At 42.7% G+C, this 22,894-nt stretch overlaps 2 protein-coding genes across 2 annotated transcripts in view; one reads left to right on the forward strand and one right to left on the reverse strand.

Moving 5' to 3' along the window:
- The first annotated feature begins 2,189 nt into the window (after nt 1-2,189).
- Nucleotides 2,190-22,894, forward strand: part of ZNF488 (zinc finger protein 488) — a 58,492-nt gene continuing 37,787 nt past the window's right edge. Inside the window, exon 1 of the mRNA XM_034661784.1 lies at nt 2,190-2,295. The gene's annotated coding sequence lies outside the window, so the exon portion shown is untranslated. The remainder of the gene's footprint in view (nt 2,296-22,894) is intronic.
- Nucleotides 22,075-22,894, reverse strand: part of LOC105234446 (anthrax toxin receptor-like) — a 13,865-nt gene continuing 13,045 nt past the window's right edge. The window contains exon 11 of the mRNA XM_034663600.1: nt 22,075-22,147. Coding sequence (XP_034519491.1) covers nt 22,075-22,147 — 73 coding nt within the window. The remainder of the gene's footprint in view (nt 22,148-22,894) is intronic.

Consider the following 22,894-nt stretch of genomic DNA (forward strand, 5'->3'; position numbering starts at 1 on the left):
TTTCCGAAACATTATGGACAGAATTGTGCCCCCCAACCTCAATTCATATTATGAAGCTCTAACATTTAATGTTGACTGTCTTTGGTTATACTCTATGCCACAAGGAGGTGAGTCAGGTTAAAGGCGGTCATAAGAATGTGGCTCTCATCCTATAGGTCTGGTGTCATAAGGGGAGGAACTTTTTTGTGGTGCTTTGTTATGGCAGTCTGAGCAGGTGAACACACTGGATTATTTTGTGCTTGTATTTCTTTCTTTTTCTTTTTTTAAAGATTTTATTTATTTATGTGACAGGGACAGCCAGCAGAGAGGGAACACAAGCAGGGGGAGTGGGAGAGGAAGCAGCAGTCTCATAGCGGAGGAGCCTGATGTGGGGCTCGATCCTAGAATGCTGGGATCACGCCCTGAACCAAAGGCAGAGGCTTAATGACTGCGCCACCCAGGCGCCCCTGTGCTTGTATTTCTTTTATCAGTCATTTACGTACCCTTTTTTTCTAGGAATTTGGACATTTGTTTCCATATATTGGTATAACGTTGTTCAGAACATGTTTGAGTTTTATATTTCCACTCTATTCTGCAGTTATATCTTTTGACTTCCTAATATTACTTGTGTCTTTCCTTATTCATTGCATTCACAACAGGGAGCATATTGCCCCAAGGAGGTGAAAATTAGTCTTTCGACTTCTAATTATAAAGCACAGTACATAAAGAAATATACAGTAAATTCTTGGCATTAAAATTTCATGGGGGTCTGTGAAGGAAAAAACTTTTTAAAAAGCTTCTGGGGGAGGTAATAATAATAATAATAATAAACATTGGGAAGCATTGTCTTGTTTTATAATCAATTTCATTAGAATATTACTATATTAATCTTTTCAAATAACTTTTGGCTTTGTTTCACTGTTTTATTGTTTTTGTTGTGTTTATTTTTTCTCTAAAATATTCTCCCTTTCATATTCTTTGGGTTTCATTTTAGTATTCCTCTTCAAATATTTTAGGTTAATTATTAACTCCTTTATTTTCACCATTTTCCCCCGTAACATAACCATTTTTGGCCACAAATTTTCCTCTAAGCTTCTCTTTCTCTACAGCTATATAAATGCTCAAGTTAGGGATTTGATGTCTCGTTTCCATATTCCCCAAAAGAAAAGTTTTGCTTTGCGCATCTTCTAATGTATGTTCTGAACCGGCTTTCCCCCCTCAGATTTGCCATAATTTTTTTCTTTACAACCTTATTTATGTAATAGATGCTCCAAAACCTGGGGAAAAGCACAGAGCCTGTCACCTTCTGTCCCTGCATCCCCTGCCCCCCAAGGGCATCCAGAACCTTGACTGAGTGACTGAAGGCAGGAAGGAGCAGGGACTAGGGGCTGGTTTCCCTTAGGTCCCTCAAGGACCTCCCTTCCTCAGTCTAATCTGCTCTGCACTCCCTCTGTGCTCCAGCAATGGGGCCCTCACATCTGGCTGCCATGGCACCAACTCTGGTGACCCCAGACCCTCTGCCATCTCTTCTCACCTGTCACAAGGAGCTCATCCGAGCCCTGTCATGAATGCCGCCCGCTCAGAAGCCATTCCCTCCCAACGCCCGGCGCGTCTTCGGACCCTCGTCCGTGCCACCCTCCGTGGGTCGTTAGGTTCCCTGACACCTTTGATTTCTGTGAGGTCACAGAACTCACCGTGGTCTGGCGCAGTGCTGCCATCTCCCCGCTGAGGAGGCAGCGAGGCAGACGGACAGTTCCACGGAAGTTTGGGAGGTTCTCGCGGCGCCGCAAAGGTGCAGTTTGCGTGGCGGCTCAGCCGGCAGGGGGAAGACGTGCCCGGACGCGGGGACGATCCCCACGGGCCCCAGGGAGAAGCCGTGGCGTCGAAGGCTGGTGAGCAGCGGCCTGGGCGGCTCCGCCTTGGCCCAGGCGCCACCTGCCAAGGCGCGGGAGCTTTTCGCTCGGTGTGGCGGCAGCGCCGGGACGCTCCCCCTCAGCCGCGCCGCGGCCTGGCGCCGAGCAAAGGCCGCGTCACCTGGCGGCGGGCCGGCGTTTCCCGAGCCGGGCGCGCGGGGCTCGCACCCAGCTCCCCTCTCAGCGGGTCGCGTCGACTCGCAAGCCCCTCCCGGAAGGGGCCGGTGGGAGGGGGGGCTGCCCGAGGCCCCGCCCCGGAGGCGGGAGCAGTCCGGGGGGGGCGGGGTCCGGCCGGCCCCGGGATTCGCGCGCCAGGTTCCCACTGGTGTGTGGTGCCACCGGACCTGGAAGCGGTCGGGGCCGCCGGCGCCTCTCTAGCGCCCAGCGCCGCGGGGGAGCTGAGGTGAGACGCGCCTTCCTGCCCCCGGGACGGGCTGCGAGTGGACGTGGGGCGCGCGGTTCATCCCACTTCTGCTGGCCTTTGCCCAGGGCAGAGTGCGCAGTCCCGCCCTTGACGGCCCGGTTCTTTAATCCCCTTGGGCACCAGCTTCCTTCATCTCGCCCCCCTTTTATTTTCTCCCCGTGCCCCCCAGTCCCTGCCTTCTGCCTGTCTTTTGTCTCCTTGTCTCTTCCTGTTTTTCCGCGTCGTCTGTCTCACTTTTTCTTGCCTGTCTCTTCTTCATTACCTATTTTCCCTGTCCTACCCCTTCTCTTTTTGCTTCTCTGTCTCTCTTGGTCTTTTCCTTCGCCCCACTCCCACCCCGCCCCAAGAATCCTGCCTTTTGATTTTTTTCTCCTAGGATGACTTTTGGGGCTGCAGTTCTTTTCAGTCATTCCATCTCTCCACCCATCCTCTCATCCCCTGTTGCTCTGTTACACTCAGCCAGAGATTGTGCTGGGCCCTAGGGTAATAATGGTGCATCTGTCCCAGATCCTATCTCCAACAGATTACAGCCAAGGATTTGGGCATTCAGTGCCTGTTTTGGGAAAAATACATAAATGATCTAGTTATAAATATCTGAGATTTAGGGTGAGCTGGAAGAAAATAATCGTGGAATCGTTTTCTTGGCATTTGCCTGTAGTAATAGGCACAGACAGCACAGCAGGAAGCTAAATCATGCAGAAGGGGATTTTGGGGCCCACACCATCCTTCCCTGGAAATAGTGTAAGGCCAGGTTGATAGGGAAGGAAGGGGTGGAATTCAGAGCTTACTTGTGGGAAGACAATAGAGAGGTCAGGGCTTAGCATGTGAAACCATTCAGTGAGAGTTAAAATATGAAATGAACTGTATATTTCTGAAATAGATACTTGCCGATGCTGCTGCTGTGCAGAATTTAAGTTACATAATTATGCTGAATCAGACAGGCATTTTATAGCGATTATTGTGGCATTTAAGATTACTGTTTTTGTGTGCATTAGGTGGGACCACAGTTGAAAATATCCTCATCTTAGTATCAAAGGTTGTCTTAGACACATACTAAGTGAAGAAATCTAGAAAAACAAACCTGATTCATTTGGGGGGAATAAAGTAGAAGTATTGTATATAGTAAAGCAATGTTTTGCTTCTTGTTAAAAATGTGAATTTGTCAGAAAGACGTGATTTCATTGTTTTGTGATATTTTTATGACATACAGCTGTGTGTCAAACACACAAACCCACCATATATATGTTTATATATATTTGTGTGTTATATGTGTTTATGTATATGTACATATGTTTATATATACATATGTTTATATATATATAAACTTGTTTGTTTTTAAAGCTGTTAATTACCAGCTAACACAGAGGGATTTTTTAATAAATAATTTAACCTTTTGGTTTATTATGATTTTAAATGATATTTCAGTTTATTTGACTTTTCAGCTGTTATGGGAAAGCAAAGGTGACATTACTTAAATCACACAAACAAAAATGAAATATGATAGAAGAGGATTGCAGTGTGTTTATTGAAAGAATTTTTTCATTTTAAATCAAAGAACGTTGGACACATTCTTAAGTGCACGCATGGAGCTTTGATTCGTGAGGTGGTTTTCTGCGTTGAAGAGTTAAATTGAGTTTTAACTCATGGTACCGCTGACTTCCAGTGTGTCAGGACTCTGGAGGGGTGGGATGAAAGGGATGCTTTGCCAATGATTTAAAACCATCATGTCTGCTTTGCTTAGCAGATTTCTTTTTCAGAAATCCAGGAAGTGACAACTTTTCTTTAAAACAGATAACCACAATAAAAAGATTTTTTCAAGGTTTTGTGTTGAGCTGCAATGCTTTTCAATTTCGTTTCCTTCTTTTAGTAGGCTGTATCTCTCCTTTGTGGTAGATGATGCTATTACTGGCATCAGGAAGAGTCTGGCTGAGCGGTTTGATATACGAGGCATGGACTCTTCTCGGAAGGCCGCCACTGGGATTGGTCTACATGGCCAAGTTGTGTTAGGACTCCAGCCGACCGCGATATGGGCCTGGTGTCTGGCTGCATCCTGGGAATCCTTCATTTGGTTTTGCTTCAATGCAGCAGGCATTGCGGCTGAAGGGATGTAGATGGAGCTGGACATAGAACCTGTGGGGATTGGCTGGGAAGACCTCTTCTCTCCCAGCTCCATGGCATCAGCACCAGCCTCCAGGAAAGCCTGGATAGCTCTCCAGTTTTTAATTTTCTCAGGGTTCCAGGGCTGGGAGGATGCATGTGTATTTCCCGTTCAGGAAGACCCAGCACGTCACAATCCATATGTAGAAGAGGTGGATAGATAATTATCCTCTGGAATCTTCCAGAATGGTCTGAGAAACATCTCCAAGGTCCAGGGAAAACAAAGGACTAGAGCACAGGTGATACCATCTGCTCTTGGTTGTTTTAGCTAAAGAGGAAGTCAGACACAGGAAGATACTAGCTGGTGGTCTAAATGGTATCCCTGAATAAGATCCAGTTTCTGAGTGAGATGCAGCTTGGAAAGGCTGGAGGCTGGCCAGCTGACAGAGGTTGGAGAGTACCTTCAGATACCTCAGAGAAAGGAGGTCACCCAGTTGTTTACTGAAAGTTCTTTCTTCTGTGAATGAAGGGGGAAGGAGGAAAACAGACAGGGCATTTGGTCACTCATTAAACGCTATTGTGCACTGATTCCTGGGAGCACAGGCATAGAGGAAAGGCAGCCAGGAGGTTGACTCTTACCTTTTGCACTCCTGTGACAATAATGAATAAATTAATGCTACCTAACAGTTTTTGAGCCAGGCTCTTTAACACTTCACATACCTTAATCTATCTAAGCTTTACCAACCACCTGATGAAGTAGGCTCCAAGGTCATCCTGTTTTAGAAAGGTCCTTTTTTAGATGAGAAAACAGGCAGAGAGGGGATCAACACCTTGCCCATGGTCACAGGATTGGTAGAGCAGAGTTGGGCTGGGTCGAGGCATCTGACGTGAGAGCCCATGCACTTACCCTCTATGTAATATAAAGCTTGATGTTTATATGGGGTGGCCTGGTCATAGCATGAACAGTGTGTGGCCAAATGAAAGAATGATCACAGTCTGCACTCGGTGCCCTGGAAATGGGTAATACACAAAGACACGTGAGCTTGTAACACTGGGGAGTGGGTGAGGCTTCATCTCCAAGAATGTAGCCCTTCTTGTGTTAGTCAGTGGAATCCTCACTGGTGGCTCAGGAAGGCTGAGAGCGTGAGGGAGAAGTATGCTGTATGATAGGGAAGGATGGATATGATCAGACACCATGTCCACTTGCGTAGCTCAGATTCAGAAGGTTTCAAAGATCATCACTTATAATCCCATGATCTAAGGGCTCAGAAATGTTGGAGAGTCTGGGATGGAAATCAGGTCCTTTCAATAGGAAGACTGTGAGGTGGTACTGAAAGATGTCTGTGTGGCTCAGGGGGTTTCTTGCTAAGCTCAGACTGAAAAGATCCAAGGAGGACAAGAGAACCCTTCTTAGGACACACACAACAGAGTGATGAGGATGAGCAGATCGTGTCAGGGAGTGAGAGCTCAGAATGAATTGAGGCTATTGAGGAACAGCCAAGGGTCGCTTAATATTGCATGGGAGCAAGGAGAACAAGGGGTGCATAGATTCACTGGAATGTCTGGCAGAGAACCATCCTCCAGTTGCAAAGGGCGTTGGTAGGTCCACACAGGAAGGATGAAGGAGCGAGGTAGCACCGAGCAGCCGTGCATGTGCTGTCCTGACCCAGAACTCACTGGCCATGGCATGATGTGACCCCAGAGATGACATCGTGCATCTGCACAGGTCATCTGAGTGGTGGGTCACAGGACAGGTGCATGAAGCCTGGAGCTGGATGAGACCCAGAGTCTGATGTTGACCCTGGGAAAGGGCCTGTGAGTCATTTGATAGGAAGAGATGAGCATCAGGAGCTGGCACAGGCTCACTGGGGACAGGCCACGTCAGACACACATCATCTTCCCCTTCGAGAGGCTTCCATCTGGCAATGTCACAGACAGAGTGGACCAGTTAGATGTGTCTCAGAGTGTTGTCGGACATTGTTTGCATTTGCCAGAGTGACCTTAGCCCAGCAGAGCTGATGCATGAGAGAGAGGTGACCCTCAGGGAGCTCGGTCATGCCAGAGGTCCCCAGCCAGTTCAGTACCCCTGTCTCCTCTATTCTTCTCCTCCTCCTTATACTATTATTATTATTATATTAGCTCCCTTTCTTTCTCCTCCTTCTATTGGTCCCATTATTATAATTAAGATTTGAATAATAAAATTGATAGAGCATGAAGTTGGATGGATATCTAATATAGTGATTGGCAGACTTCGGACCCACAGCGGTCTCAAGAAGCTGGAAGGCAGTGCTGCGTTTAGCAATTGGCATTTGGCAGCTTGGAGATGAATGCGGTTGGGTGGAATCATGCAACTTCCCTCGTGTGCTTACTGTGAAAATTCCATGCAGTAAGGTGTAGGAAGCCTCTGGCATCTCTGGCATGCGTGAACCTACATAGTCAATAAACGGTCACTTCTATTTTACATGATGCAGCATCCCTGGTAGTAAATATTTCATCCTGCAGTAAGATCCCGTGTTCCAAATTTGAATGCTGCAAACAGTTGTCACATCTGTGGCTCAGGGCACTCCGAACATTTTTGATGACTGGGTCTACATGGCTGTGGTTGGTAGAGGTTTGCCTGAGCCGTGAAGGCAGCCCAGTGGGCCTGTCCGCAGACGGGTGCAGGGTGCAGCAGGACCCGGAGGACAGTAGCATGGCACCTGCCCAGGCTTGGGAAAGACATCCTGTGATTCTAAAATGTCATCTGGAGAGCTGTCTGAGGCAGAGCTGGGAGGAGAAGGAGAGATGGATTGGGGGGGTGGTGTGTGTGTGTGTGTGTGTGTGTGTGTGTATTTGAGGGTGAGTGTATGTGTTTGTGTGAGTGTATGTGTATGTGTGTATATGTATATGTGTTTGTGTTTGTGAGTGTATGTGTATTTGAATGTGTGTGTGAAGATATGTGTGCGTTCGTGTGAGTGTGGATCAGCCAGTGCTGCTCACCAGCCTGGAAGGGTGGGGGGCATGCTTGAAGATGGGTGTCCTAGCTTCAAGAACTGGCTGGTGGAGTTGATCTGGAAAAGGCAGGGAGGAAAGCCTCCCTAGGAGGGCTGATGGCACTCTCTCCTCCTCAGTGCCTCCTCCCCATGTGGCCATGAGTGTCTTTCCTCCAAGCCTTGAGGACCTCCAGGGCAAAGTGGAGGCTGGTCTAGCTGAGTAGGCCCAGCAGTTTGGCACAAGAGGACAGTTGACAGGTGAGCAGGGGAGAAGGAAATGGATTAATGTCTGAGGAGAACCAAGTGTGGGCTCGCTGGCGAGTGGATATGGGATAGACCCACGCTTGTTTCAGGGGCAGCTCCAGGTGGAGAAGAGGTGGCTGCCCCCCAGGCTTGGGAGTGGGGCCCAGACCCACCCTGGCATGCCTGGAAATTTTATTGTCCAGCCTTTACCCTCTGGCCACCTGTGCTGCAGGAGTTCCACTTCCAGGTGCTCAGTGTCCTGGCATGTCTGATGCTGTGGAAGAAAAATGGACACACTGAGCAGCAAGACTGTTCTAAAAAAAATGAAAACTTTCATAAATCTGGGTGCAAAGAGATTAGAGTTGTCCACGGGTCAGAACTGCCTGGTGGACACCTTGTGTGCTGTGCGAACTCAGCAGCTGCTGCCTGGATGCTGGCAGGTGCAGGGGCAGTGCGGAGGCTCGCCCCTGGGTGGCAGGGTCACGCGGTATGGTCCTTCCTCCCTGATGGAGTCCTGGAGGTGAAAGCAGGTGGCGCGGCGCTCCGAGTCAGGGTGAGCTGTTGCATCTGTAGTCGTCAGTCTTCTTTGGATGCACACAACAAACACTGGCTGGCAAACTTAGTGAAGAAGATTAATTAGAAGGTTAGGGTAGGGGTGTGGTGGTGCTGGGGAGGGGAGAATAGATCCCAGTATTAATGGCAGGACTGGAGAACATAGCTTGGAAAACATGGGATTGAGCTGCTTCAGAGAGTTCCAAGTTTGCTTAGAAGGATGCCAATTTGCAGAAATTAAAATCAAACTACCTGATGCCAGCTGTAATGTCATACAGATCACATAGTTCTTCCTTCCCACTTGCTTGTTTGGGAACCTGGGTACACGAGGGGTTACTTCCATCCAGTGCAGCCAACATTTCCTGACAGGATTCTACAGGCCACACTGTGATGCCCTGCAGGGTTACAGAGATAAATGAGACACACAGTCTTTCTCCATGGGGAGAGTAACCAGCTGGGTAATACAGGTGACAGTGAGCGGGGTCAGGGCATGGTTTGGATAGTGCATGTTTTAAATATAATTTCCTTTTTAAGTTTATATAACTTAGTTTTTATTAATGGCTGCGTTAAAATAGCTGCTCATAAAATTCCTAAAAACCCCATGAACCTCTGAGTGGCCACATGCCAGAGCACCAGTGGCCACATGCCAAAAAAAAAAACCTCTTTGATTAAGAGAGAATAGCAGGAGAGAGGAGAACGTTTGGGGACAGGGTTGCATGCCTGTGTCCCCTCAGCCTCTTAGTGGGGTGGGCTGTGTTCAGTGCTACAGTGGCAGTTGTCCATTGGTTTAATTAAGAACTATCTGTTACCCCTTCTACTTGGCTTCCCCGTTGTAGAGCTAAATCTTCATTTCCCAGACCCTTTGCAGGGAGGGCACAGGGCATTGATATGATGTCCCAAGCAGCCACACCTATCAGCAGAGCCTGGATGTAGAGGTGAATTGCGTGAAGCCATGTGATATATGCATCATAATTCACCAAGTCTTTGCAGTTAGGTGCTTAGGGGTTTGTCGTTTTTCACCACTACAAATGATACTGCAATGGATGATTTTGTTCCATTCCCCCATTAGGCAGATCTGCCCCCTTAAGCCATGATCAGTGTGTTGCATCCATCTGTCACCTGAGGGAAGGATGTTTTCAGTCTGAGCTGTACAGGCTGTACATTACATACCCAGCATTTTTATCTTGTGAGTGGAAGTTTGTAACTTGTTTGTAACATGTTTGTTCATTTCTCCCACCTCCCAACCTTGCATCTGGGAACCACCGATCTATATTCTGTTTTTATGAGTTGGTTTTTTTTTTCCTTTCGATTCTACAGTAAGTGAAATAATACAGTGTTTGTCTTTCTCTAACTTATTTCACTTATCATAGTACCATCAAGGGCCATCCAATGAAGTCACAAATGGCAGGATTTCCTTCCTTTTCATAGCTTAATAGTAGTCTATTGTATGTATTGATGAACATTTCTTTATCCATTTTCCATCTCGGGCCATGTAGGTTGTTTCCATGTCATGGCTATTGTAAATAATGCTGCAATGAGCGTGGGGGTACAGATATTTCTTGGAGTTATTGATTTTGTTTCCTTCGGATACATACCAAGTGGAATTGCAGGTAGTTCTGTTCATATTTTTTGGACGAACCTCCATACTGTTGTCCATAATGGTTATACCAATTTACATTGCTACCAGTAGTGCACCAGGGTTTCCTCTTCTCCACATCCTCACCAGCATTTGTTACTCCTTTTTAATGATAGCCATTCTAATGGGCATGAGCTGATAGCTCATTGTTGTTTCGATTTGCATTTCCTTGACGATCAGTGACTGTTGAGCACCTTTCATGTACCTGTTGGCATTTGAATATCTTCTTTGGAAAAATGTCTTTTCAGGTTCTTTGCCCACTGTTAAATTGGATTATTAGTTGTATGAGTTCCTAATATATTACGGATCCTAATCTCTTATCAGACACAGTTTGTAAATATTCTCTCCCATTCTGTAGGCTACCTCTTTATGTGGTTGATCATTCCTTTTGCTGTATAAAAGCTTCTTAGTTTCATGTAGTCCCACTTGTTCATTTTTGCTTTTGTTTTGTGCTTTTGGGGTCATAGTGAAAAAATTCATTGCTAATGCCAATGTGAAGGAGTTTTTTTTCTATTTTTTTTAATTTTTTTATTTATTTTTTTATTAATTTTATTTTATTATATTATGTTAATCACCATACAGTACATCCCCTGATTCTGATGTAAAGTTTGATGCTTCATTCTATTTTGATTCTAGAAATTTAGTAGTATCAGGGCTTGTATTTAAGTCTTTTAATTTTAATTCCAGTATAGTTAACATACAGTGTTATATTAGTTTTAGGTGTACAATATAGTGATTCAACACTACGTACAATACCCAAAGGTCATGTGGCAACTGGGTGACTCAGTCGGTTGAGTGTCTGACTTTGGCTCAGGTCATGAACTCAGGATTCTGGGACTGAGCCCCGTGTCTGGCTCCCTGCTGAGCAGGGAGTCTGCTTATCCCTCTGCCTCCCCCACTTGTACTCTCTTTCTCTCTCTCAAGTAAAGAAATAAAATCTTTAAAAACAAAACAAACACTGATGCTCATCACATGTGTCCCCTTTAATCCCCATCACCTATTTCACCCATCCCCCAACCCACCTCCCATCTGGTAACCATCAGTTTGTTCTCTATAGCGAAGTGTCTGTTTCTTGATTTGTCTTTCTCTATTTCCTTTACTTATTTGTTTTGTTTCTTAAATTCCACACATGAGCGAAATCATAGGGTATTTGTCTTTCTTTGACTGATTTATTTTGTATAGCATTATGCTCTTTATATCCATCCATGTTGTTGCAAATGGCAAGATTTCATTCTTTTTTATGGCTGAATAATATTCCATTGTATACTTACACCACATCTTCTTTATCCATTCATCTATTGATGGACATTTGGGCTGCTTCCATATCCTGGCTATAGTAAATAATGCTCCTATAAACATAGGGGTGCGTGTATCCCTTTGAATTAGTGTTTTTATATTTTTTTGAGCAAATACCCAGTAGTGGAATTACTGGATTGTAGGGTAGTTAGCTCTATTTTTAACCCTTTGAGGAAACTCCATACAGTTTTCCACATTGGCTGCCCTGCTTTGCATTCCCACTAGCAGTGCAAGAGGGTTCCTGTCTCTCCACGTCCTCATCAACGCTTGATTCTTAGGTTTTTGATTTTAGCCATTCTGACAGGTGCAAGGTGATATCTCACTGTAGTTTTTTAAAATTTAAATTCAATTAATTAACATATAATGTATTATTGATTTCAGAGGTCGAGGTCATGATTCATCAGTCTTATATAATACCCAGTGCTCGTTACATCACGTGCCCCCCTTAATGTCCATCACCCTGTTACCCCATCCCCCCACCTCTCCCCCCTCCAGCAACCCTCAGTTTGTTTCCTATGATTAAGAGACTCTTATGGCTTGTCTTTCTCTCTGCTTTCGTCTTGTTTTACTTTTTCCTCTCTTCCTCTATGATCCTCTGTTTTGTTTCTTAAATTCCACATATGAGTGAGATCATATAATAATTGTCTTTCTCTGATTGACTTATTTTGCTTAGCATAATACCCTCTAGTTCCATCCACCTCATTGCAAATGGAAAGATTTCATTTTTTTGATGGCTGAGTAGTATTCCATTGCATATATATACCACATCTTCTTTATCCAGTCATCTGCCAATGGACATCTGGGCTCTTCCCATAGTTTGGCTATTGTGGACATTGCTGCTATAAACATTGGGGTACAGGTGCCCCTTTGGATCACATTTGTATCTTTGGGATAAATACCCAGTAGTGCAATTGTGGGTCATAGGGTAGCTCTAGCTTGCATTCCCACTAGCAGTGCAAGAGGGTTCCTTTCTCTCCACATCCTCGTCAACACTTGATTCTTGTGTTTTTGATTTTAACCATTCTGACAGGTCTAAGGTGATATATCAGTGTAGTTTCGATTTGCATTTGCATTTGTAGTGAGTGATATTGAGCATCTTTTCATGTGTCTGTTGGCCATCCATGTGCCTTCTTTGGCGAAATGTCTGTTCATATCTTCTGACCATTTTTTAACTGGATTGTTTGGTTTTTTGGTATTGAGTTTTATAAGTTCTTTATATATTTTTGATACTAACCTTTTATTGAATATGTCATTTGCAAATATCTTCTCCTATTCCATAAATTGCCTTTTAATTTTGTTTTTTCCTTTGCTGTGCAGGGGTTTTCATTTTGATGTAGTCTCTATAGTTTATTTTTGCTTTTATTTCCCTTGCCTCAGGAGACGTATCTAGAAAAATGTTGCTATGGCTGATGGCAGAGACATTACTGCCTGAGCTGTCTTCAACAATGGGTGTTTCTCTGCTTTTTTAGGATTAAATGTTCCAAATATATCTGTTAAATCTGTCTGGTCAAGGGTTTTTGTGGTTTCAGGTTTCACATTTAGATCTTTGCTTTTGTGTATGGTATAAGAAAGTGGTCCAGTTTCATTCTTTAGCATGTAGCTAATCAGTTTTCTCAACATCATTTGTTGAAGAGACTGTCTTTTTCTCATTGGGTATTCTTTCCTGCTTTGTTGTAGATTAATTGACCGTATCATTATGGGTTCATTTCTGGGTTTTCTATTCTGTTCTATTGATCTATGTCGCTATTTTTGTGCCAGTACCATACTGTTTTCATCACTACAGTTTTGTAATATAACTTGAAGTCCAGAATTGTGATGCCTCCAGCTTTGCTTTTCTTTTTGACAATTGCTTTGGCTATTCAGGGTCTTTTGTGGTTCTATATTTATTTTGGGATTGTTTAATCTAGTTCTGTGAAGAATGCTGTTGGTATTTTGATAGGAATTGCATTAAATCTATAGATTTTTTTGGGTAGTATAGACATTTTAACAATATTTGTTCTTCCAATCCATGGTCATGGAATGTCTTTCCATTTTTTTGTGTTGTCTTGAGTTTCTTTCATCAGTGTTTTATAGTTTTCAGAGTACAGTTCTTTCACATCTTTGGTTTATTCCTAGGTATCTTATTATCTTGGGTGCAATTGTAAATGGGATTGTTTTCTTAATTTCTCTTTCCATTGCTTCATTATTAATGTATAGAAATGCAACAGATTTTTGCACATTGATTTCATAACCTGTGACTTTAATGAATTCTTTTATCAGTTCTAGTAGTTTTTTGGTGGAGTCTTTGGGGTTTTCTAGATAGAGTATCATGTCATCTGCAAATAGTGAAAGTCATATTTCTTTCTTACTAATTTGGATGCTTTTTATTTCTTTTTATTTTCTGACTGCTGTGGCTAGAACTTCTAGTACCATATGGAATAAAAGTGGTGAGAGTGGACATCTTTGTATTGTTCCTGCCCTTAGAGGAAAGCCTCTCAGTTTTCCCCCATTTAGTATGATGTTTGCTGAGGGTTTTTCATATATGGCCTTTATTATGTTGAAGTCTGTTCCCTCTAAACTTACTTTGTTGAGGTCTTTTATCATGAATGGATGTTGTACTTTGTCAAATGCTTTTTCTGCATCTATTGAAATGATCATATGGTTTCTATCCTTTCTCTTATTGATGTGACATATACACTGATTCACAAATATTGAACCACCCTTGTGTTCCAAGAATAAATTCTACTTGGTCATGGTAAATGACTTTTTAATGTATTGTTGGATTTGGTTTGCTAGTATTTTGTTGAGGAGTTTTGCATTTAAGTGTTTGATAGAATTTTCCTGTGAAGCCACCTGGTCCTGAACTTTTGTTTGTTGGGAGTTTTTGATTACTGTGACAATCTCCTTGCTGGTAATCAATCTGTTCAATTTTTTTTTTATTTCTTCCTGCTTTAATTTTGGTAGTTTACATCTTTCTAGGAATTCATCCATTTCTTCTATGCTGTCTAATTTGTTGACAGATTTTCTTCTTGTGCTTGATTCCAGTTTCATAGCATTATGGTCAGAAAAGTTGCATGATATGACTCCACAGTCTTTTTGAATTTGTTGAGACTTGTTTTTGTGGCCTAATATGTGATCTATTCTGTAGAATGTTCCATGTGCACTTGGAAAGAATGTGTATTCTGCTTTTTTAGGATTAAATGTTCCAAATATATCTGTTAAATCTGTCTGGTCCAATGTGTCATTCAAAGTCATTGTTTCCTTGGGGCACCTGGGTGGCTCAGTGGGACACCCGGGTGGCTCAGTTGTTAAGCTTCTGCCTTCAGCTCAGGGCGTGATCCAGGCGTTCTGGGATTGAGCCCCACATCAGGCTCCTCTGCTGGGAGCCTGCTTCTTACTCTCCCACTTCCCCTGCTTGTGTTCCCTCTCTCACTGGCTGTCTCTCTCTCTGTCAAATAAATAAAAATCTTTAAAAACAAAACAAAACAAAACCAAAGTCATTGTTTCCTTGTTGATTTTCTGTTTGGATGATCTGTCCATCAATGTAAGTAGAGCATTTAAGTCCCCTATATGATTGTATTACTTTTAATTACTTCCTTTATGTTTTATTAACAGTTTTATGTATTTATCCAAATGGGTGTTTATGTATGTTGGGTGCATACATATTTACAATTATATCTTCTTGTTGAAATGTCCCCTTTATTATTCTACAGTGTCCTTCTTTGTCTCTTTTTACAGTCTTTGTTTTAAAGTCTATTTTGTCTGATAGAAGTATTATTTCTCTGCCTTTCTTTTGATGTCTCTTTACATGATAAACATTTCTCCATCCCTTCACTTTCAATTTGTAGGTGTCTTTTAGTCTGAAATGAGTCTCTGTAGGCAGTGTATAGATAGGTCTTACTGTTTTTTGTCCATTCTGCCACCCTATGTCTTTTGATTGGAGTGTTTAGTCCATTTTCATTCAAAGTAATTATTGGTAAATATTTATTATCATTTTGTTACTGGTGTGTGGTTGTTTTTGCAGTTTTCTCTGATCTTTTCTTCTCTGTTTTTCATAGTTTTCTGGTTTCCTTTAGTGATATACTTGGATTTCTTTCTCTTTATTCTCTGCATATCTGTTAGTGGTTTTTGATTTGTGGTTACCGTTGGGATTGTATATAACATCTTCTGCACATAGCAGTCTAGATTAAGTTGATGGTTGCTTAAGTTCAAACCCATTCTTTACTCCTCCCTCCCCTATGTTTTAGGTAGATGGTGTCGTATTTAATAGGCTTTTATTTTGTGAATCCTGTGACTGATTTTTTAACAGAAATATTTATTTTTACTACTTCTTGTTACCCACGTGTTATACTCTCACTTACAATCTTTCCTTTCCATTTGAAGAGTTCCTTTCAATATTTCTTGTAGAGCTGGTTTAGTGGCCATGATCTCCTTTAGTTTTTGTCTGAGAAACTATGTCTCCTTCTATTCTGAATGATAGCCTTACTGGATAGAGTATTCTTGGCTCTAGATTTTTCCCTTTTAGCATTTTTTATAATAATATTTTTTTATTTTATTATGTTAGTCACCATACAGTACATCCCTGGTTTTTGATGTAAAGTTCCATGACTCATTAGTTGCATATAATACCCAGTGCACCATGCAATATGTGCCCTCCTTACTACCCATCACCAGTCTATCCCATTCCCCCACCCCCTCCCCTATGAAGCCCTCAGTTTGTTTCTCAGAGTCCATAGTCTCTCATGCTTCATTCCCCCTTCTGATTACTCCCCCATTCTTTATCCCTTTCTTCTCCTACCGATCTTCCTACTTCTTATGTTCCATAGATGAGTGAAACCATATGATAATTGTCTTTCTCTGCTTGACTTATTTCACTTAACATTATCTCCTCCAGTGCCATCCATGTTGCAGCAAATGTTGAGAAATCGTTCTTTTTGATAGCTGAGTAATATTCCATTGTATATATGGACCTCATCTTCTTAATCCAGTCATCTGTTGAAGGGCATCTCGGCTCCTTCCATGATTTAGCTATTGTGGACAATGCTAGTATGAACATTGGGGTGCATGTGGCTTTTGGCATTTTGAATATATGCTGCCACCCTCTTCTGGTTTTCAAAGTTTCTGCTGAAAAATCCACTTATTTGGAGAAGTGTCTGTTCATGTCTTCCGCCCATTTCTTGACTGGATTATTTGTTTTTGGGTGTTGAGTTTGAGAAGTTCTTTATAGATCTTGGATACCAGCCCTTTATCTGTTATGTCATTTGCAAATGTCTTCTCCCATTCCATAGGTTGCCTTTTAGTTTTGTTGACTGTTTCCCTTGCCGTGCAGAAGCTTTTTATCTTGATGAAGTCCAATAGTTCATTTTTGCTTTTATTTATGTCTTATGCTGTCATTTCTTTCATCAATGTCTTGTAGCTCAGTGTAGAGATCTTTTCGTGTCCTTGGTCAAACTTATTGCTAAGTATTTTATAGTTTTTGATACTATCGTAAATGAAATTGCTTTCTTCATTTTTTTTCAGGTAGTTCATTGTTAGTATATAGAAACACTAGTGATTTTTGAATATTGATTTATATTCTGCATCTTTACTGAATTTGATCAAATCTGTTTTCTGGTGGAGTCTTTTAAGATTTTCTACATAGAACATCACATCATCTGCAAACAGAGACATGTTTATGTTTTCCTTTCTGATTCAGATGCCTTTGATTTCTCTTGCTTTATTGCTCTGGCTATGACTTCTAGGACTCTATTGAATAGGAGTGGTGAGAATGGGCTAGCTATCTTGCTCCTGATCTTAGAGGAAAGGATTTCAACCTTTTAGTGTTGAAGCATAGTGTTAGTTGGGGACTTGTCATACATGGCCTTTATTATGTTGAGGTATGGTCCTCCCATACCTAATTTGTTGAGAGTTTTTATAATGAATGGATATTGATTTTGTCAAATGATTTTTTTCTGTATCTATTGAGATGATCGTAGGATTTTCTTCTTTCATTCTATTGATGAGATATATCCTATTTATTAATTTGTGTATGTTGAACCATCCTTGTATTCCAGGAATGAATTTCACTTGATCCTGGTGTATGATCTTTTTAATATGCTGCTGAATTTTCTTTGCTAGTATTTTGTTGGGAATTTTTATATTATAATCACCAAGGATATTGGTCTATTGTTCTCTTGTAGTGTTGTTATCTGCTTTAATATCAGTGTAATGCTGGTCTTGAAAAATAAGTTGTGGAGTGTTCCCTCCTCTGCAGTGTTTTGGAAGAGTTTGAGAATAATTGGTGTTAATTCTATAAATGCATGGTATAATTCACCAGTGAGATTATCTGGTTCTGGGGTTTTCTTTCTTGGGAAGATTTTCAACTACTGATTGAATCTCCTTACTCACTATTGGCCTGTTAAGATATCCTATTTATTCATGATTCAGTCTTGGTAGTTGCATTTTCCACAAATTTTTTCCATTTCTTCAAATTTTTCCAATCTGGCAGCTTATAGTTGTTCATAGCGTTTTATGATCTATTGTATTACTGTATCAGTTGTAATGTCTTCTCTTTCATTTATAGTTTTTTAAATTTTGGTCCTCTTTTTAGTTTCTTGGTTAGTCAGATGTTTGCCAATGTGGTTTATCTTTTCAAAAAACAAGTCTTTGTTTCGTTAACCTTTTGTACAGTTTTATTGTTCTCTATTTATTTGTACTGAAATCTTTATTTCTTTCCTTCTGCTAACTTTGCACTTATTTTTTTTTCATAGTTCCTTGAGGTGTAAGGTAAGGTTTTTCAGATGCTGTATTCCTTTTTTCTTGGTATATGCCTTTATTTTGTAAACTCCCTTCTTTGAAGTGCTTTTGCTGCATCCTATATGCTTTGGTATACTGTGTTTCCAATTTTGTTTTTCAAAATATTTGTGTATTTTCCTTTTGACTTCTTCTGTGATTCATTGGTTGTTCAGCATGTGGTGTTTAATTTTTATGTGTTTGAGCATTTTCCAGCTCTCTCCATGTTACTCATTTCTAGTTTCATACCATTGTGGTTGGAAAAGATATTTGAAATGATTTGAATCACTTTAATTTGTTAAGACTATATTTGTGGCCTAAAATTTGATCTGTCCTAGAAAATATTCCATAGCTGCTTGAGAAAAATGTGTATTCTGCTATTATTGCTTGGCATGTAATGGTTATGTGTGTTAGACCTTGTTTGGTCTACACTGTTGTTCAAATCCACTGTTTCCCTATTGATTCTCCATCTGGATGACCTTTCCATTGTTGAGAGTGGGTACTGAGGCCCTACCTATTATGATATTGCTGTTTATTCATCCTTTTGCTCTGTTAGTAATTGCTTTATATATTTAGGTGCTCTAATGTTGGGTGCATAAATGAGTACAATTGGTGTATATTTTTTATGGATTGACCTCGTTATCATTATATAATGGCTTCTTTGTCTCTTGACCATTTTTGCTTAAAGTCTATTTTATCTGATATAAGTATAGCTATCAATGCTGTCTTTTGCGATCATTTGTTTAAACTATCTTTTCCCATCCCTTCCCTGTGAGTCTTTGTGTATTTAAAACTAAAGTGAATCACTGGTAGGCAGCATATTCTTAGATCTTATTTTTTTAATCCATTCAGCTATTCTGTGTCTTTTGATTAAAGAATTTAATTATTTTATGATTAAAGGAATTATTTATTACTATTGCCATTTTATTTTAATTTAATTTAATTTAATTTAATTTAATTTAATTTAATGTTTCTTGTCTCATCTTGCTGTCTTTAGTTGTTTGATGACTTTTTGTAGGGATATGCTTTGATTTCTTTGATTCCTATTTCATAACTTTGGTTTTTTTATTTTTTTAAAAGACTTTATTTATTCATTTGGCAGAGAAAGAGCACAAGCAGGGAGAGTGGCAGGCACAGGGAGAGGGAGAATTAGGCTCGCAGGGAGCCTGATGCAGGGCTCGATCCCAGGACCCTTGGATCATAACCCTAGCAGAAGGTGGATGCTTAACCAACTGAGCCACCCAGGTGCCCCTCATAACTTTTGTTTATCTCTATTGGTTTTTCCTTTGTAATTGTGTAAAGGATTACATAAAATATCTTATTTTTATAACATCCTATTTTAAGCTGATAGCAACTTAATGATAGCATACATAAATTTATCCTTACATTTATCTGTCCTTCACATTTTAGGTAATTAATATTACAATTTACCTATTTTTAAATGTTGTTTAACCAATAACAAGTTATTGTGGTTATGTTTATTTTATACATTTTCTAACCTTTTAACTAGAGTTCTAGGTAATTATGGACCACCTTGACAATAGAGTAGCCATTACCAGTGAGTTTTGCAAACACATTCTTTTGTTTTCACAATGTTATTTGTGATCATTTATTTCTGCTTGATGGATATACTTTAGCATTTTGGGGGAGGCAGGTCTACTGGTTATGAATTCAACTACTGTTGTTGTTATGTTTTTGTCTCTCCATTTCAGAATAATGGCTTTGCTGGACATCCTATTCTTAGTTGGCAGTTTTTATCTTCAACATTTGACTCTATCATCCCTCTTTCTTCTGCAAAATTTCTGTTGAGAAATACACCACAAGTCTTATGGGTGGAGTCCCCATGTGTGATGACACACTTCTCCTGCTGCTTTCACAATTCCCTCTGTGTTTCAGTTTTGGCAAGCTGAGTTGGTATAGCCCTATCTTGTTTAACCGTTTGGGGTCCTTGGAGCCTCATGAATTTGGATTTCCATTTCTCTCTCCACATTTGACAAGTTTTCAGCCATTTAGCTTTAAATATAATATGTGTATCTTTCTTTCTTCTCACTCTGGTGAGTGAGAAGGTAATTCCTTTTAATTTTTGTTCTTCCAATTTCAAATGACCTGTCCTTAAAGTGCTGGGATATTAAGTTAAATTGCCCAAGAGATTAAAACTGTCAGTGAGTGGGGAAACAGGTTGTATTCATATTTTGAAGACGTTTTGGGCTTTATCCAAAGAACAAATTTGGCCTACACCCCATACATACAAGCCTTTCATGACAGATGAAGATCAACCTGTGGGGAGTGGGAGGCATTCATGTCTGCATCCATAAGACACCAGGATGCTTTGTCCTGGCAGGAACACTGTGGATACATCTCAGACACTGGAGTGATGCTCAACAGGTAACAAACTCTCTTGTTCATTACCAACAATTCTAACTCTTTTGATCATATGTGAAGATTCTCTATATGGCCAATTCAGTACACACAGGGCTGTTATCAGTCTTGGGTTTTGGGGGCTTTAGAGGCTGGACTATGGGGGTGGGAGTGACAAAGTAGTTCTGCAGCGTGCCTGGGGAGACATCAATGGCAGCATCATGGAGGGTGGCTGGGAGTATATGGTTGGGGGCTGTTGGCACCCTGAGCAGCAGCTATTGAAGGGGAAGCATCCCTGGTTGGGTGGAAGGCAAAGCAACTGCCTGCAGAGGGGACCCTGGAGGGAAGAGAAGAGAGAGAAAGTCACCGAGAAGGCACTGGAGATGGAACCAGAAAGCTTTGGTGTCCTTGGCTCAAGGGGGTTCAGCCTCACGGCCCATCAAGACCAACATGGTAGGACCTTGTTGATACCCTTCCTCTCCCTGGTTGCTGGCCTCCAGGCTGGGCTGCTATTTCAGGACTCAGTTTAGGTGTTGGAAATCTACCCTGCCTCCACCAGACAGCCCCAGTGTTGAGACTCTGGACTCCCTCTGTTCTGGTTTGGAACTCATCTGCTTCCCCCTGGACTGGGGGCCTCAGGAATGAGAACAAAGCCTGACTGCTTTGCCCAGGTTCTTTCAGTGACTGTGTGCTGAAGGGTTGAGCTCTCACTACAACCCTGAGGCCAGGCTCTGGGCCCCCAGGGCAAGGGCAGCTGGGGGCACCCTTGCATGGGATGGGCTGTGGAGGCAGCAGCAAACCTGAATTCCTTGGCTTGGGAAGAGAACAATACAGATGCTTCAGGAGTGTGAAATCTGCCCCTGGTTTACTATCATCCCCACCTGCCATTAGTCGCAAATCAGCTGAGGACTCCGAGCTGAATGGCTCAGATAAGCCGGGGGCGGGGGCGGTGTTGGGCACCCTGGCCATCTGACAGCATCCCTGGCCCCTGTAGCTCCAGGAGATACAGATAGTGGATAAGAAAGGGCCTGCATCTTCTGCAGGCAGCACATCTGAGAGGAGGGAGACCATGTGGGCCTTTCCCAGATACCCAGCTCCCCTCCAGGGAGCAGTTCTTCTAAGACCACAGGGTCTGGCTTTAATTCAAACAAGCCTACTGGCACAGCAAGGAAGCCACACCTTTAGGAACACTGAGTAGAAAGCCCCTGGGCGTGGCCCTTCCTCAGTGTGGTCCTTCCACTACCCCACACACCATGCACACTTGTACCTCCAGGTCCCCATGACCTTCTGCTCATTACGTGTCACACGAAGTGCAAAGTGCCAGATAGGACAGTCCCTGCTCTCAAAGGAGCTTCTAGGTCATTGGCTTGCTGTGCTAACTTGAATAATGGTCCGGATAAATTATCCAGGTCCTGGTCTTTGGAACCTGTGACTGTTTTGGGTTACACTGGAAAAGGATCTTTGAGATGTGATGAAGGACCTTGAGATGAGGAGATTATCCTGGGTTATCAGGATGGGCTCACAGGCCAGCTCAGATTCCTGCGAGAGGGAGACCTACCCAGAGAACAGGAGAAGGTGAGGGGATGGGTGAAGCAGAGGGAGATTCAAGGTGCTGCTCTGCTGGCATATAGATGGAGGAAGGGGCCAGGAGCCAGAGAACCCTGGGAATGCAGTTCTAGAAGTGCAAAAGGCAGGAAACGGATTGTCTCTAGCCAGACAGTCCAGAAGGAGGGTAGTCCTGGCAAGAACTGGATTTCTGCTCAGGAAAACCCGTTTCACACTTCCAGCCTCCAGAGCTCCGAGGACTCTAGAACTGAAAACCTGTTGTTTTCACATGCTATGTTTATGACACTGTTAGAGCAGCCCCAGGAAAGTAGTACCCTCACCCACCAGAGGACTGACAGGAAACACATAGCCATTCACAACACTGGAGGAAAGAGCAGACTGAGCCCACAGAGTACAGCCCCGTTCAGGGTTCAGAGTTCAGGATTTAGGGTTTGTGCTGAGTCTTTGGATCATGCACACCATTCCCTGCCATCGGGTAGCAGTGTTGTGCGTGTTCTCCCAGGGACGTAGGCCACGATGAGATGAGGGTCTCATCCACAGATGAGGTGTGCTGGCAGGAGAGGGAGAGCCTCTTCCAGCCCAGGTGTCTATTGCCTTAGGGGCCCTGGGCAGGCTTTGACCCTCAGTTTCAGATGCGAGGGGACTGTGGGAAGCTCCCTCCCTCCCACGGGGCCTAGTTATGGGCTCCCAGATCTGCTCAGAAGGAGTGGATTGACTTCAGACAGCCCTGGGGGACGATCTTGCTCTCTGGGTGGCCACTGTTCCTTTCCTGACCTCTCGAAAGGTGTTTAGCCATTGGCTTCACACAGACAAGGTCCCTCCTCGCTCCAGAGAGGACTGTGCCAACCCCAGAGCTGGCATGGCAGGAGTCTAGTAGAGCCGTGGGCAGCTGTAAGTGTCCCACAATGCGTGAGTCTGAATTCTGCCACCCTCCAACTGGGTTCTTGGGAAAGTGACCGTTTTGGAAGGTGACTCAGCACTCTGCCCTCACCTGGATGGGTAGCTCGGCCCTTTCTGGTATCCCTCCCTTGTCCTCCATCGATCTCAGGCCTCCCTCCATGTCTTGTTCTGTCCCTCCGCCCTGAGTGATCACCGCTGGGTGGGTTGG

The sequence above is a fragment of the Ailuropoda melanoleuca genome, chromosome 6, assembly GCF_002007445.2.
Source record: "Ailuropoda melanoleuca isolate Jingjing chromosome 6, ASM200744v2, whole genome shotgun sequence".
NCBI classification, from domain to species: Eukaryota; Metazoa; Chordata; class Mammalia; order Carnivora; family Ursidae; genus Ailuropoda; species Ailuropoda melanoleuca.